Consider the following 14,476-nt stretch of genomic DNA (forward strand, 5'->3'; position numbering starts at 1 on the left):
GGGGAAAATATGGTTCCATCATACTTGCATAGAAGTAGTGGGAGTTAGACAGATAACTCAATGTAGATGGGCTTACTAGAGGAACGTAAAAATCAGGGACAGGAAGGGGAATAATGAGAGAAGATGAATTTGAGGCAGAGCTTGTGAGATATGATTCCAGAGGAAGTGAGTGACGATGGTCAAAAAGGAATGTGTTGAAATGGGACTAAAGTTTCCAAGAGAAGACAAGACAATGGGGGTGGGGGGGGGTTGAGAGCATTCCCTCTGGCCAGCCGGTGGACTTTCGGCCTCTGTCCTATGGGAGTGGATCAAGAGCTGTGTGATGTTCATAATGGCATCACAAAAGAGACTTATTTGTTTTATTTAATTTTTAGGGTTTTTTTGAGGGGTCATACCTGGAGATACTTAGGGGTTACTGCTAGTTCTAGTTTTGCACTCAGGAATTTGATTGTCAGCATTCAAATCTGGGTTGGCCACATGCAAAACAAATACCCTACCCACTGTACTATGGTTCTGACTCACAAAAAAAGATTTACTAGGACTTGCCTGTATGAATTGTTTCAAGGATTAAATACAGGCATGCTCCCTGGGCCCTGCCAGGTGTTACATCTGAGTGTAGTGCCAGTGTAAGCCCTGCATATTGTGGGGTGTGGCTCCTCACAAAAACCCAATAAAATAAAATAAAATAAATATCCATTTCAAAATTAAAAAAATAAATGCATGCATATACTTGGCATGCTAGTAGAGCTGACTCTCCATAGAGGTTAAATTATATCCATGGGTCAGTTAGGATAGTCAAGGGACCAACATGACAATAATAATTGGGAATGATCATTTTGGACAAGAAGTGAGTGTTGAAAGTAGGCAAAGGGATATGCCTAATAACCTTTCTTTTTTTGTATTGCAAACCATAAGACCCAAAAGGAGAGGGGGAGAGAGAGAAAAGAGAGAAGAGAGAGAGAGACAGAGAGAGACAGAGAGAGAGAAGAAAAGGGTCTGCCATACAGGCAGGCGGTTGGGGGGGGGTGTTTTCGGGATAGAAACTGGGACCATTGGTGGTGGGAAATGTGAAGGAACAGGTGTTGCAACATTATATGATTAAAATCCAGTCATGAACAACTTTGTAACTACGTATATCACTGTGATTCAATAAAAACATTAAAAAAAATTATATCTGTGGGAACTGCTCATGATAGGAAGGTGATTAGGAAAAAATGAGGTAAAGGAAAGAGAACAGGAAAGTGGGGATAGGCTAGTTCAGTGCCACACAAATAAGGAACTGAAGTCTTCTCTGAAGGAAGGGAAGTTACACAGTACCAAGTCAGGACTGAGAGGAAGGAGTGTAAAGTTGGTCAGGGATGACCAAGCCTCAGAAGAAGTTTGTAGGAGTAAGAACGAACATTGCAGCATGTCAGGGCTTAGGAGGGTGAGAAGCATACAGTTTACTTATATGCTTTAGTTTGCAGAAGTTCAGCAGTAAAAATAAGGCAGAAAAATAGGAGAATAACGAGAAAGGATAATAGTTCAATAGAAAGCTTACATAAAGGGGAGTGCATGGTCAGACAAAACTTGAAGAAAATCACCTACCCCTTTGGGCCTTGAATGATTTGCTTCCCTGACTTTTCCACAAAAAGCTAGGAACTTACTGTTAGTGTTCATTTGTGTTTGTTTGTTTGATTGATTGATTTAGGCCAGTGGTGCTCAGGGCTGACTTCTGGCTCTGTGCTCAGAGATCACTCCTGAGGGCTCAGGGGCCCATATGTACTGCTGGGGATCGAACCCAACTGGCCAAGTACAAAGCGAGAGCCTTCCTGGCAGTACTATCTCTCCAGTCCCCATTAGTCCAAATAAAAATTTTGTCCAATTAAAAATTTCCAAGTGATGATGCCCAAATTCCACACTGCAGAGGGTTGAATTAGCATGGTCACCCAAGTACTGCAGAGCAGGCTGCTCTTGAACCCATCACACAAACCACTCATGCTCTCACCCACTACACCCTGAGTGGGCCTCAGGACGCCAGGCTGCTGGCCCACACAGTGCCCTCAAGCCAAGCTCCCACAGATCTGGAATAGCCCATCGGCACCTCACTAACTCAAGGAAGATAAATATGGTATACAGTTGTTCTCCTTAAAAGCTAAGTAGACAACTTTACCATTATCTTTACCTTTTTGCAAGTTGCTCTTGAGTCTTAGCTATTTCTGACATCATTTCGCTTTTTGAGGGCAATGTTTTTAGCCCTAAAGAGAAAAATAAAAATGTTATGTGTAAAATATCTCAGCAGGAATAACAATCCTACTAATAGTTATTATGCTGTGGAGAATTCAAAGAAATATAGCAGAACTTATTGGGCTCAGAGTGGCTCCACTGATTAACTTTCCCCTACCTCAGTACAATAGAATGATACTAACATCAAGAATTTACTCTGTTTAGCTTTGTTGAAAAGTATTTCTTGTTCTCTGTCAACCAATTCTGGCTCTTGAAATACAAGGGTGAGGGAATGATGTGTTGTAAAAGTCTGTGGCAGACAAAAGTCAGGTCAAAGTGGATTAAAGACCTCAATATCAGACATGAATCTAAAAGGTACATAGAAGAAAATGTAGGCATAACTCTCCATGACATTGAAGCTAAAAGCATCTTTAAGCTTGACAGCACTGACCATGCAAGTGGAAGCAAACATAAACAAATGGGACTACATCAGACTAAGAAGCTTCTGCACTTCAAAAGAAACAGTGACCAAAATACAGAAAGAGCCCACAGAATGGGAAAGAATATTTACCCAATACCCATCTGATAAGGGATTAATATCCAGGATATACAAGACACTAGTAGAATTGTACAAGAAAAAAAGAAGCTGTAACCCCATCAAAAAATGGGGAGAAAAAATGAACAGAAGTTTCCTCAAAAAAGAAATACAAGTGGCCAAAAGGCACATGAAAAAATGCTCCACATTGCTAGTCATCAGGGAGATGCAAATCAAAACAACAATGAGATATCATCACACACCAACAGAGACTGGCACACATTCAAAAGAACAAGAGCAATCAGTGCTGGCGTGGATGTGGGGAAAAGGGGATGCTCTTTCACTGTTGGTGGGAATGCCAACTGGTCCAGCCTTTCTGGAAAACAATATGGACAGTCCTTCAAAAACTAGAAATTGAGTTTCCATATGACCCCGAAATACCACTTCTGGGAATATATCCCGAGGATGCAAAAAAGCACAGTGGAAATGACATCTGTACCTATATGTTCATTGCAGCACTGCTCACAATAGCCCAAATCTGGAAACAACCCAAGTGCCCTAGAACAGATGACTGGTTATAGAAACTTTGGTACATCTACACAGTGTAATACTATGAAGCTGTTAGGAGAGATGAAGTCATGAAATTTGCTTATAAGTGGATAGACATGGAGAGTATCATGCTAAGTGAAATGAGTCAGAAAGAGAGGAACAGACATAGAAGAACTGCACTCATTTGTGAAGTATAGAATAACATTACATGAGGCTGACACCCCTTGACCTAATTTAGGAAAATTTATCATAATATTTTGATGCACATCCATGGTTATGAATTATGTCTTTATATTCACTCAAAAAATAAACTTTGACTATTTGTGCCAAATACTGTCTCAATTACCTATGTTGTAGAAACTATTTCAAAGAAAGGCCATAAATATAATTAAATATTCCATCAAATACATTAAATAAATTAGATGAACTTGATCACTCACCTTTAAATACCTGTGTGGCCCAGCGTCCTTGGAGTTCTGAAATGGGCATAATGGCACCCAGGGGCTGGACTAAGCCTATGATTGCAAGGGTGGGCTTTTCCAGGGTAGGAGGGAAGACATTTTTATACAGGGATATCTTGTTTTTGACTACTTTGACAGAATCTTCAAGAAAGGGAAAGGCAAAGCTATAGCCCGTGGCAAAGACAACAGCATCAATGTCATCCTCTCTGGAACCATCTTCAAATACGGCAGCTGTTTCTGTGAACTCCTTCACGTTTCCTTTCACCTTCACCCTCCCAGAAAGGATACGATTTGGCAGGTCATCATTTACTGTTGGATGCTGACTCAGAGCTCTGCAAGTGGAAATGAGATGATGGAAAGAATAAAAAGAATGTGGGAAAATAGGAAAGAGAGAAGGGGGGAAGAGAGAGAGAGAAATATCCTTGTAAATGAAATTTTACTTTTATGGAGGTGATTCAACAATATGCCATTCATTTCCTTCTTGGTCTATACATGAAACTCTGGAAAGGTTTAACATGCTGGCTTGGCATAGATCTGGAGCTCATAGGAGAAGCTGAATGATATTCAAATGATTTTGAATGATGCTTTGAAAAAGAAGTTGGAGAAGTGAAGGAAGGGTCTTATGTACGAACTGCGTCCATGGTTCCTCATGGAATAGTAATAGTTTTCAGTGATACAATAAGGCCAGAGACCAATAGTTTCTACTCACCTATCTAGAAGTCTAACAAAACTGGACTCTGCATCCTGCAAGGTCCCATTTTTGTTTCAGAGACTGGCAGCTAGACTTAGACAATCATTTCTTAAACTATATAATAAATTATATGTGTGTATTTATACAGGGGATTTATATACATCAACTTATTTACTCCCATTCAGTGATGGAGGTGGCACAGGTGCTACCCAGGTTTTAGTATTTATTTATTTTTAAAATTGAATCACCATGACTTACAAAGTTGTTCATGATTGGGTTTCAGACATACCCATCCCTTTACCAGTGTACATTTCCCACCACCAATATCTCCAGTTTCCCTCCCACTCCCCTACCCCAAGTCTGCCTCTATGGCAGGCACTTTTCTTCTTTTTCTCTCTCTCTCTCCCTCTCTCTCTTCTTCTTCTTCTTCTTCTTCTTTGGGCCTTATGGTTTGCAAGCAGGTACTGAAAGTTTATCATGTTTCTCCCTTCATCTACTTTCAGCACTAGGTTCTTGTCCAGAGTGATTATTTCCAACATCTTTGTCATAGTGGCTCCTTTTCTATCCTACTGCCCTCCGACCACCACCAATTGTGGCAAGCTTCTAATCGTGGACCACCACCTAGGTTTTATAGATGAGAAAACTGGAGGCCTACAGAAATTAAGTATTTGCCCAGCATTACAGAGCCTAGGATTGTAGACTTTATATCAAAATGGTTTTCTATGTGCTCTCTTGGGACCCTCAAAGCCTGTTAAATAGTGTGTCTAGAGGTAACATAAAATAAGGGTGCATCCCTCCAAAATATGGGGTTACTAGTTATTGCTCTGAAATCAGAATGAATCCTTGGGGTCTAAATTAACAGGTTGAGTACTCTTAACTTGTCATATTCAGGAAGAGCTGACCTAGTCTTAGAATATATTTACTTTATGTATATATTTTATACAATTATTATGGGCTTATTACATCTTATTATGCTTTGATTCCAACCTTTAGGTACAATTTGATTCTGTTCTCTGCCCTCATGTTTTCATCTTTTTCTCATATCTTTCTCCTTTCCTTTTCTTTCTTTTTTCTGGGGGGGGTTGCTCAGGTGTGATCACTTACCTTTAAATACTTGAGTGGCCCAGAGTCCTGGCAAGAGCTTGGGAGACTATATGGGATGCCAGGGATTAAACCTGGACTGTGGGCAAGCAAATATCTTACCTGCTGTACTATTGCTTAGATCCTGATCTTTCTCCTTTTCACTGACAGCAGCACTATCCATAAAGTTGTCTGACTCACAAAACTGTGAATTTGGTCACCAAGTCTCTTCTCTGTCTCTTCTTAACATCCTCAGACTAGTTTTGTCAGTTCTCTCTCTCACCCAAGCTATTGCAATTGTCCTTTGCACCTATTACTCCATCCCTTTATGATCTATCTCCAATGTCACTTTTGAATGGCTTCTTTAAAATATATTTATTGTCACTTACTTATTTAAATTATTATTTGATTCATTTGTGTAGATTTCTTCAATATCTCTAAACTGTCTTCATTCAGCCTTTCTTGTGGCCAAGCATAAGATTCTTAAGTACCTGTTTAATGAGCCTGTCTGCTGGACCATCTTTGCCAATAGATCAATTGTGCATGTCTCAGAGCATAATGTAGATTTTGTTTTTCTAAGACCATAATTAGAATGTCATTTCCTACAGTGGGTAGGGTGTTGGCCTTGCATGAGGGTTCAGTCCCTAGCATTCCATATAACTCCTCAAGTGCTGGCAGGAGTAATTGTCGAGTGTAGAGCCAGGAGTAATCCTGAACATCGTTTGGTATGGCACAAAAAGCCAAAAAAAATCATAAAGAAGAATGTAAATTCCTTATTCTGCTTATTATCTATTATTCCAAACATTTCCTATTATTTTATAGTCATCAAATATATAGATGTTTATCTGTAGTTTTCAGTAAGGGGGTGAAATATTGGGTGAAAGAATGTCAGGGAAAAAAAATCTCAAAGTATCACTCCACTGATTAATTTTAAAGGTAAGAGATCTTTGCAAAGGGAGAAACCAAGTAGATACGACTTTATCCAAGTGAAGAAATTTAGCAACATGATATGGAATAATCTGATATCATGTAGTTATATTATCCACCAAAAGGCACAATATAGCCTATGAGTGTTTGTGCCAAAAATTTTTAGCCTGATTATAACAGAGGAAAAACAATCATTTAGTCCATGTTTATAGAGTCCTTTTGAAAAACAATTGATATGGAATCTTTTTTCAAAAGTTCATGTCAAGGGTCACAGTAATAGTATAGCAGGCGGGGCGCTTGCCTTGTACATGGTCGACCTAGGTTTGATCCTTGAATCCCATATGGTACCCTGAGCCCTGCCATGAGTGATCCCTGAGTACAGAGGCAGGAGTAAGCCCCACTCCCTCTCCCCTGCAAAAACAAAACAAAACAAAAAATTAAAAAAAAACCCTGTTCATGTAAAAAAAAAAGGAGATTTCAGAATAGGATGGAATAAAGATAAATAATAACCCAGTGTAACAATGTAATATTTGACAGCTTCCTGAATTTATAAATGAAAAAGAGGGGCCAGAGAAGTAGTACAGTGAGTAAGGCTTTTGCTTGGATTGTGGTTGACCCAGGTTTGGTCCCTGGTATCTCATATGGTCCCCTGAGTACTGTCAGGATTGATTGCTGAGTGCAGAGCCTGGAGTAACTCCTGAGAATTGCCAGAGGTGGGCCAAAAACCAAAGCCAAAACCAACCAAACAGAAAGGGTATATTACTGAGACAGCTTGGGGAATAGAAATTACATTAACCAATATAAATAGATTAATTAACAATTAATCATTAATTAGCTAATAGATTATATTAATAGCAATTATATGTAATATATTAGCTAATGGAGATTTATTAATGTTTAATTTCCCAATTGTGATAATTATATTTATGTAGGAGAATACCTTTCCACTTATGTAATATATGTTGAAGAATTTAGGATAGTGTCTATGACTGCAATTTTTTTAAGTGGTTCAGAAAAAATATGAACATATTCATGCATGTGTGTGTTTTTTTTTTTTCTTTTTGGATCACACCCAGTGATGCACAGGGGTTACTCCTGGCTCTGCACTCAGGAGTTACCCCTGGCGGTGCTTAGAGGACCATATGGGATGCTGGGAATCAAACCCGGGTTGGCCGCGTGCAAGGCAAATGCCCTACCCTCTGTGCTATCACTCCAGCCCTGCGTGTGTGTCCTTTATATATGGATGATCTATTTTCATAGAAAGCAAGGTATTTATAAAAAGTGAGTAAGTAAGTAAAGGGCATATGGGTACTTACTGTTCTGTAGTAAGTAAATCTGAATATTAAGAAAAGGAGTTGGTTAGAAAAACTTAACATGGGAGCAAGGTAGAAATACGATCTTGGGGGGCTGGAGCGATAGCACAGCGGGTAGGGCATTTATTTGCCTTGCACGCAGCCAACCCAGGTTTGATTCCCAGCATCCCATATGGTCCCCTGAGCACTGCCGGGCGTAATTTCTGAGTGCAGAGCCAGGAGTAACTCCTGTGCATCACTGGGTGTGACCCAAAAGGAAAAAAAATAGAAGGAAATATGATCTTGGAGTCTGTGGATTTTTTTGGGTTAAATTGTTTTTGTTTGGCCATTCTTATTTTGGGGCTTCTCCTGATGGTGCTCAGGAGCTACAGGACACACATGATGGTGCTGGGTGGGAGTGGAGGGGGTGAGGGGTGAGCAGCATATGGTGCCAGCATTGAACCCAAGCCCCTCACATTCAAGGCATGGGCTCTACCACGAGCCATGTCTCTCACCTTTCATGGATTTTCTTAAAATATGAGCAGAGCTCAGCAATTAGCCCAGAGAACAGTCCTTATTCCTGTGTTTTCACCATTACTGCCCCACTCCCGAGCTGGAAACAGACCTACCTGTGTTTAGGCTTCACGCCAAACATCGCATGGTCAAATCTTTGGTTCAACTTTTTTTCCAATACAGAGTTTGCTAATGATTCACCAAAAATCCTCTGCATAAAATACTTAAATCGAGAAGACAATAGCACATCCGTGGGATATCCGTTATCCCCTACACGATTCAGGATCCAGGCCCCTCTTCTAGTGCTGAGGAATACCTGGGGTGCAGAAAAAATGGTTTGCCTCTTCCATTCTTGTTCATAGTCCTTTATTATTATCATTATTATTATTATTTTTATTTTTATTATTATTATTTTGGACAAGCCTCACGCATGAAGGGACCAGCAAAGGAACCCAGGTGTGTGGGACCTGGGACTGAGATCTCCAAGCCTGCTCGGATTGGGACTGGGTCTTCTCCACCCAGACCCCCATTTTCCAGTAGCTTGGCAGCCACACCCACAAACTGCCCCCGGCGCCATGTAATCCCACTAATGGCCAACATCCAGAGACTATAAGACCAAGCTCCCAGAAGCACAAGGCCGCAAAGCGGCCATGCGACATCTAATAGCCTTATTCTCCCTTTGGAAAACCTGACAAGCTACCAAGAATATACTGCCCACACAGGAGAGCCTTGCAAGCTCCCCATGGCGGAGTCATATCCCAAATACAGTAAAAGATATATACATACCACTCAGAGAGCCCGGCAAACTACCAAGAGTATCCCACCCACACGGCAGAGCCTGGCAAGCTACCCGTGGTGTATTCAATATGCCAAAAACAGTAACGATAAGTCTCATTCCCCTGACCCTGAAAGAGCCTCCAATTGTTGGGAAATACTAGTAAGGAGAGGCTGCTAAAATCTCAGGGCTGAGTGTAATAGAGACATTACTGGTGCCCGCTCAAGTAAATCAAAGAAAAATGGGATGACAGTGATACAGTGATTATTTTGGATCAAACTTGGAAGTGCAAAGGGCTGATTCCTGGCTCTGTGCTCAGGGATCATTCCTGGTGTGGGTTGGGGGACCACATGGGATGCTGGGGATTGAACCCAGGTCAGCTGCATGGAAGCCTACCTATTGTACTACCAATTTGGCCTCATCTGGTTCATAGTCCTTCTAAAATACCTAATTTTCCTCCAGAATCAGGTCAAACTCAATAGTTTGGCTTTTCAGGGTGGAGCAATGGTAGAGTGGGTAGGGTACTTGTCTTGCATGTGGCAGACCTGGGTTTGATCCTAAGTATTACATACTTAGTACTTAGTACCCTGAGCCCTGCCCAGAGCTTAGAGCCAGGAGTAAGCCCTGAGCACCACCAGAGGTGTGGTCCCAAAGCAACAACAAAAAAGTTTGGTCTTTTAGCCCCTGGACAATCTTATTTTTAATTTCCATTTTGTTTCCTACTATCTTCCTTCTCAGACACTAAGCTTACAATAAAACTGGTGTGTTCACTGACCCCAAATATGTCTTGCTCTGAGCCACTACTGAACTTTTACTGAACATCATTATCCCTCTACGAAAAGTCCCCTATCCTATTAATCCCTCAGTTTTTCACTTTCAAGATCCAGGTCAAGCCTCTTTCTTGCCTGTAGATGCCACAGACAATTTTTGATTGACAATTTTCTTGCCATCTGCTGCATTTCTTTTTTTTTTTTTTTTGCTTTTTGGGTCACACCCAGCAATGCTCAGGGGTTACTCCCGGCTTTGCACTCAGGAATTACCCCCTGGCGGTGCTTGGGGACCATATGGGATGCCGGGGATCGAACCCGGGTCAGCCGCGTGCAAGGCAAACGCCCTACCCGCTGTGCTATCGCTCCGGCCCCTGCCATCTGCTGCATTTCTCTAGCACTTATCACCTTTGCAATCTACTCTGAATCGTGGGATGAAAACTTGAAAGCACAGAAGATTATGGAAGACAAAATCTGGTCTTTTTTGCCTTTGACATCATACTATTGCAAAAATAATTGCAGTTTGTATAAAACATTTTGAATGCATTATCTATCTCTCCAAGTGTATTTTCTCCAGGGTGCAAGGTATAACATTCCTAATTTTGGTTTCCTTAGCATATCATCAATACTGTTACTTCCATTTATTAAACATTGTGACACGTGGGGCTGAAGCCATAGTAAGTCAGGCAAGACGCTTGCCTTGTACATGGCTGACTCTAGTTTAATCTCTGGCACCCCATCATATACTCCCTTTAGCCAGGAGTGATCCCTGAGCACTGCCAGGTATGGCCAAAAAAACAAACAAAAAATTGTGACATGCAAGTCACTTTGTTAGGTCCTTACATTCTTAGATAAATTTAAGATAACAGTCTCTTGTGATAGATATTATCATCTCCATGTTATGGATAAATGGCATGGTGAGGGGGAAGAGCTTGCCTGAAATCAGACAGCTGATAAATCCTGAAGAGCAAACAGGCATTGTTTCAGCCCCAAAAAGTTATGACACAGTAAAGACATGAATAACAATATATAATAATTATATAATAATCACATGTCTTTTCTAGGAATTTGTGACAAAGACGCTTTCCAGTTCAGAATTTCTGATATCCAAACACTCAAGGAGATCTACATTGCTTCAGAGCCATTCTTTGTTTTGTTTTCTTTCTTTCTTTCTTTCTTTCTTTCTTTCTTTCTTTCTTTCTTTCTTTCTTTCTTTCTTTCTTTCTTTCTTTCTTTCTTTCTTTCTTTCTTTCTTTCTTTCTTTCTTTCTTTCTTTCTTTCTTTCTTTCTTTCTTTCTTTCTTTCTTTCTTTCTTTCTTTCTTTCTTTTTGGGTCACACCCAGACCCAAAGCACAAAGGTTACTCCTGGCTTTGCACTCAGGAAATACTCCTGGCAGTGCTCAAGGGACCATATGGGATGCTGAGAATTGAACCCAGGTTGGCCACATGCAAGGCAAATGCCCTACCCGATGTGCTATCACTCCAGCCTGAGTAATTCTTTGTTTTCTAACTGGATGCAAGGTCGAGGCAGCAGCCTGGGAAGTGTTCCCCAGTGGATACTTTTCACTCTGATAGCCTTATTATCTTTGGAAAGAAAAGACCGATTTTTTTGTCCAAGTGGAGAGAAAAAAGATCTCCCTCTCTGAAAAATCTTTTCAAGTATATTTTGTTAGTTTTGGGTCACGCCCAGTTGTGCTCTGGCTTTACTCCTGGCTCTGTGCAATACCCTTGGTGGTGCCAGAAATCAAACCCAACTGGGGCACGTGCAAATCAAGTGCCCTACCTACTGTTCTCTCTCTCTGACCTGTGTTTCCGTCACCTCAGAGAATTCTGCTAGCCAAGAGAGGAGCTGAACTCTAACAGCTTCATTTCAACCAGTCAAAGAGTCTAGAAACAGCTGATTAGAATTATGGACGCGGGCTGTGTTCATGCTGAACGACAGACATCTAACTAGTAAACTTGCTAGATTTGGGGCCAGACCAGTGGTGTTGAGTACCACCAAAACACACGTGGTTCAGGGGCTCAACCTAGAGTCGCACAAATGCTCTACCTGTGGTTGTGGCCTGTTCTCTGCCATTTGAGCCACACCCTGGGCCCTACAAGAAACCGAGCCCTATGCTTGTCTCTGAGAGATGACAGGAAGGCCTCCATGCCCTCTGAGGGGTCCACCTGCTGCTTCCTTGGTAAAACAAAGTAGACAGTTGATGGATATGAACCTGGTTGGCTCTGTGGCTGATCTCCACAGCCAGATCCACTCCAGAATTCCCAATGCCAACGACAATGACTCTCTTCCCAGTGAAGCAGAGTGGGTTCTTATAGTCTCGACTATGGAGGTACTGTCCCTTGAACTTCTCGATCCCTGCAAGAGAAGGGAAGATAAATACTGGGTGATAGTTTACCTGATATCATTTTCTGAATTCTTTTTTCCCTGTGAGCAGAGTTCATGCCTATGTTCTACCTGAGCTCTTCGACTCAGCTGCTCTTATGCCTACCCAGTTCTGTTATTATCTATTTTCTTCTCCTGTAAGCTGAGACCAGAATTTTGTGATTTCCTTATCCTAACTCATCTGCTTAAATCAGGTTCTGTTTCTCTCTGGGACCTATAAACTCACAAATTCAGACAGCCTCAGAAACCATTTTTTTTTTTTGGTCTTTTCATTTAAAAAAAAAATACCTACTATCATTTCATTGAGGGCTGGAGTGATAGCACAGCGGTAGGGCGTTTGCCTTGCATGCGGCCAACCCGGGTTCGATTCCTCCACCCCTCTCGGAGAGCCCAGCAAGCTACCGAGAGTATCTTGCCCGCACGGCAGGGCCTGGCAAACTCCCTGTAGCATATTCGATATGCTAAAAACAGTAACTGCAGGTCTCACAATGGAGATGTTTCTGATGTCCGCTCGAGCAAATTGATGAGCAACGGGATAACAGTGACAGTGACATCATTTCATTGAAAGATGAAACATTCAAATATTTAAAATATTGAAACATTTCAATATTTCAATGTTTCTTGATGCAAGTGCTTTTATTTTTTTCAAAATAAAAATCTAGGCCAAGGTATGTAAGTAAATTCTTCTCTTGAAGCTTTAATTTCTTCCTTAGAAACTCAGTATCATTGTTTCTTTTTTTTTTCTTTTTTTTTTTTTTTGGTTTTTGGGTTACACCTGGCGATGCACAGGGGTTACTTCTGGCTCTGCACTCAGGAATTACTCCTGGCGGTGCTCAGGGTACCATATGGGATGCTGGGATTTGAACCCGGGTTGGCCGCATGCAAGGCAAACGCCCTACCCGCTATGCTATCACTCCAGCCCCTCATTGTTTCTTTTAATGGCTAAAAAGCCCGCACCTAGCCTGATGTGAATTAATATTACATCCCCAGAAAAACTGAAGTCACTGTGAAGTTGAATATACAGCTCCATAAATTCCCTCAATCATCAAAGTACCATTATCTCTATGTCCCACATGGCAGTACTGCAAGTTACCCTGATACTTTTTTAGGGGAACCTGCTGATTTGGGATAATAAATTATTTCATCCCAATGAAGGGTGCACTCAGATCGTGATTCTCCCATTCCTCAGGGGCACAGTTCCAGGATCTTCCTTCTGGTTGACTACTCACCAGGGAAGTTTTCCAAAGGCAGGTAAGCATCCGTGTGATGGCCGGTGCAGACCATGACTCCATCGAAGACACTCGCCTCTGTTTTCCCTTCACATTCCGTAACCACCTCCCACTGACCCGAAGTGGAGAAATCGGGTCTCTTCTTCACACTACACACAGAGGTCTGAGAAGAAAGTGATGATGACAGGGGACTGTGAGCACAGCCTGGACGGAGGACAGCCTTCCTGACAGACTCGCCGGGTACAGTGCTAACCCATATCAGGGTTCATGGAGAAGTAATGATCGACTTGATGATCAAGTTACTTGATGATCCATGGGGACAATGGTTTGGCCAGAGTAAGACATTTCCTTGAAGCAGCTGCCTGGCTTATGCTGCATTATTTGCTGCTTCTGAAAGACTGCAAATCACTAGCCCTCCTGGACCATGCTGCAAGCAATTTAACAACTGAATAAAGCTTGAACTTCTCTTTGTGCCTATTAGACACTCCAGGTACTAAGTGTCTGTTTGTCTTCTGAGCTCCTCTCCCCTCTGGCTTCCTGTAACCTTTGTTATTTTTTCCCCCTATTTTAGTGTGTCTGGTGCCTTAGATCACTCTGCTGGAGTGATAGCACAGCAGATAGGGCATCTGCTTTGCATGTGGCTGACCTGGGTTCAAGTCCTCCGTCACTCTCGGAGAGCCTGGCAAGCTACCGAGAGTATCTCGCTCCCACGGCAGAGCCTGGCACGCTACCGTGGTGTATTTGATATGCCAAAAACAGGAACAACAAGTCTCACAATGGAGACATTAATGGTGCCCGCTCAAGCAAATTGATGAGCAACATGATCACAGTGATACAGTGATTTTGTGTGTATGGGGAGTGCTGGGGGTTAAACCCAGGCCCTCACACACATGAGGTATATGCAGCTCCAATGAGCTTCATCCCTGTCACTGCTCTGATGTCTTCTTACCCTAAATTCTGTTCTCACTGTCTAACTTAAACATAGGACTGAGTTATGGGGCTGCCTTTCTCACTGGAGTAGAAAAGAATCTCAGTGACTCATGTGTTATGTAAATGAACCTTTCTT

At 41.8% G+C, this 14,476-nt stretch overlaps 1 protein-coding gene across 2 annotated transcripts in view; it reads right to left on the reverse strand.

Moving 5' to 3' along the window:
* The window catches only part of FMO5 (flavin containing dimethylaniline monoxygenase 5), a 31,502-nt gene that overhangs the window by 4,918 nt on the left and 12,108 nt on the right, over nucleotides 1-14,476 (reverse strand). For both annotated transcript variants that reach the window (XM_055140465.1, XM_004619171.3), the window contains exons 4-8: nucleotides 13,411-13,573; nucleotides 12,012-12,154; nucleotides 8,370-8,569; nucleotides 3,730-4,082; nucleotides 2,165-2,237 (exon numbers count right to left, since the gene is read on the reverse strand). In XM_055140465.1, the coding sequence (XP_054996440.1) occupies nucleotides 2,165-2,237; nucleotides 3,730-4,082; nucleotides 8,370-8,569; nucleotides 12,012-12,154; nucleotides 13,411-13,573 (932 nt within the window). The remainder of the gene's footprint in view (nucleotides 1-2,164; nucleotides 2,238-3,729; nucleotides 4,083-8,369; nucleotides 8,570-12,011; nucleotides 12,155-13,410; nucleotides 13,574-14,476) is intronic.

Source organism: Sorex araneus, chromosome 5 (assembly GCF_027595985.1).
Source record: "Sorex araneus isolate mSorAra2 chromosome 5, mSorAra2.pri, whole genome shotgun sequence".
NCBI classification, from domain to species: domain Eukaryota; kingdom Metazoa; phylum Chordata; class Mammalia; order Eulipotyphla; family Soricidae; genus Sorex; species Sorex araneus.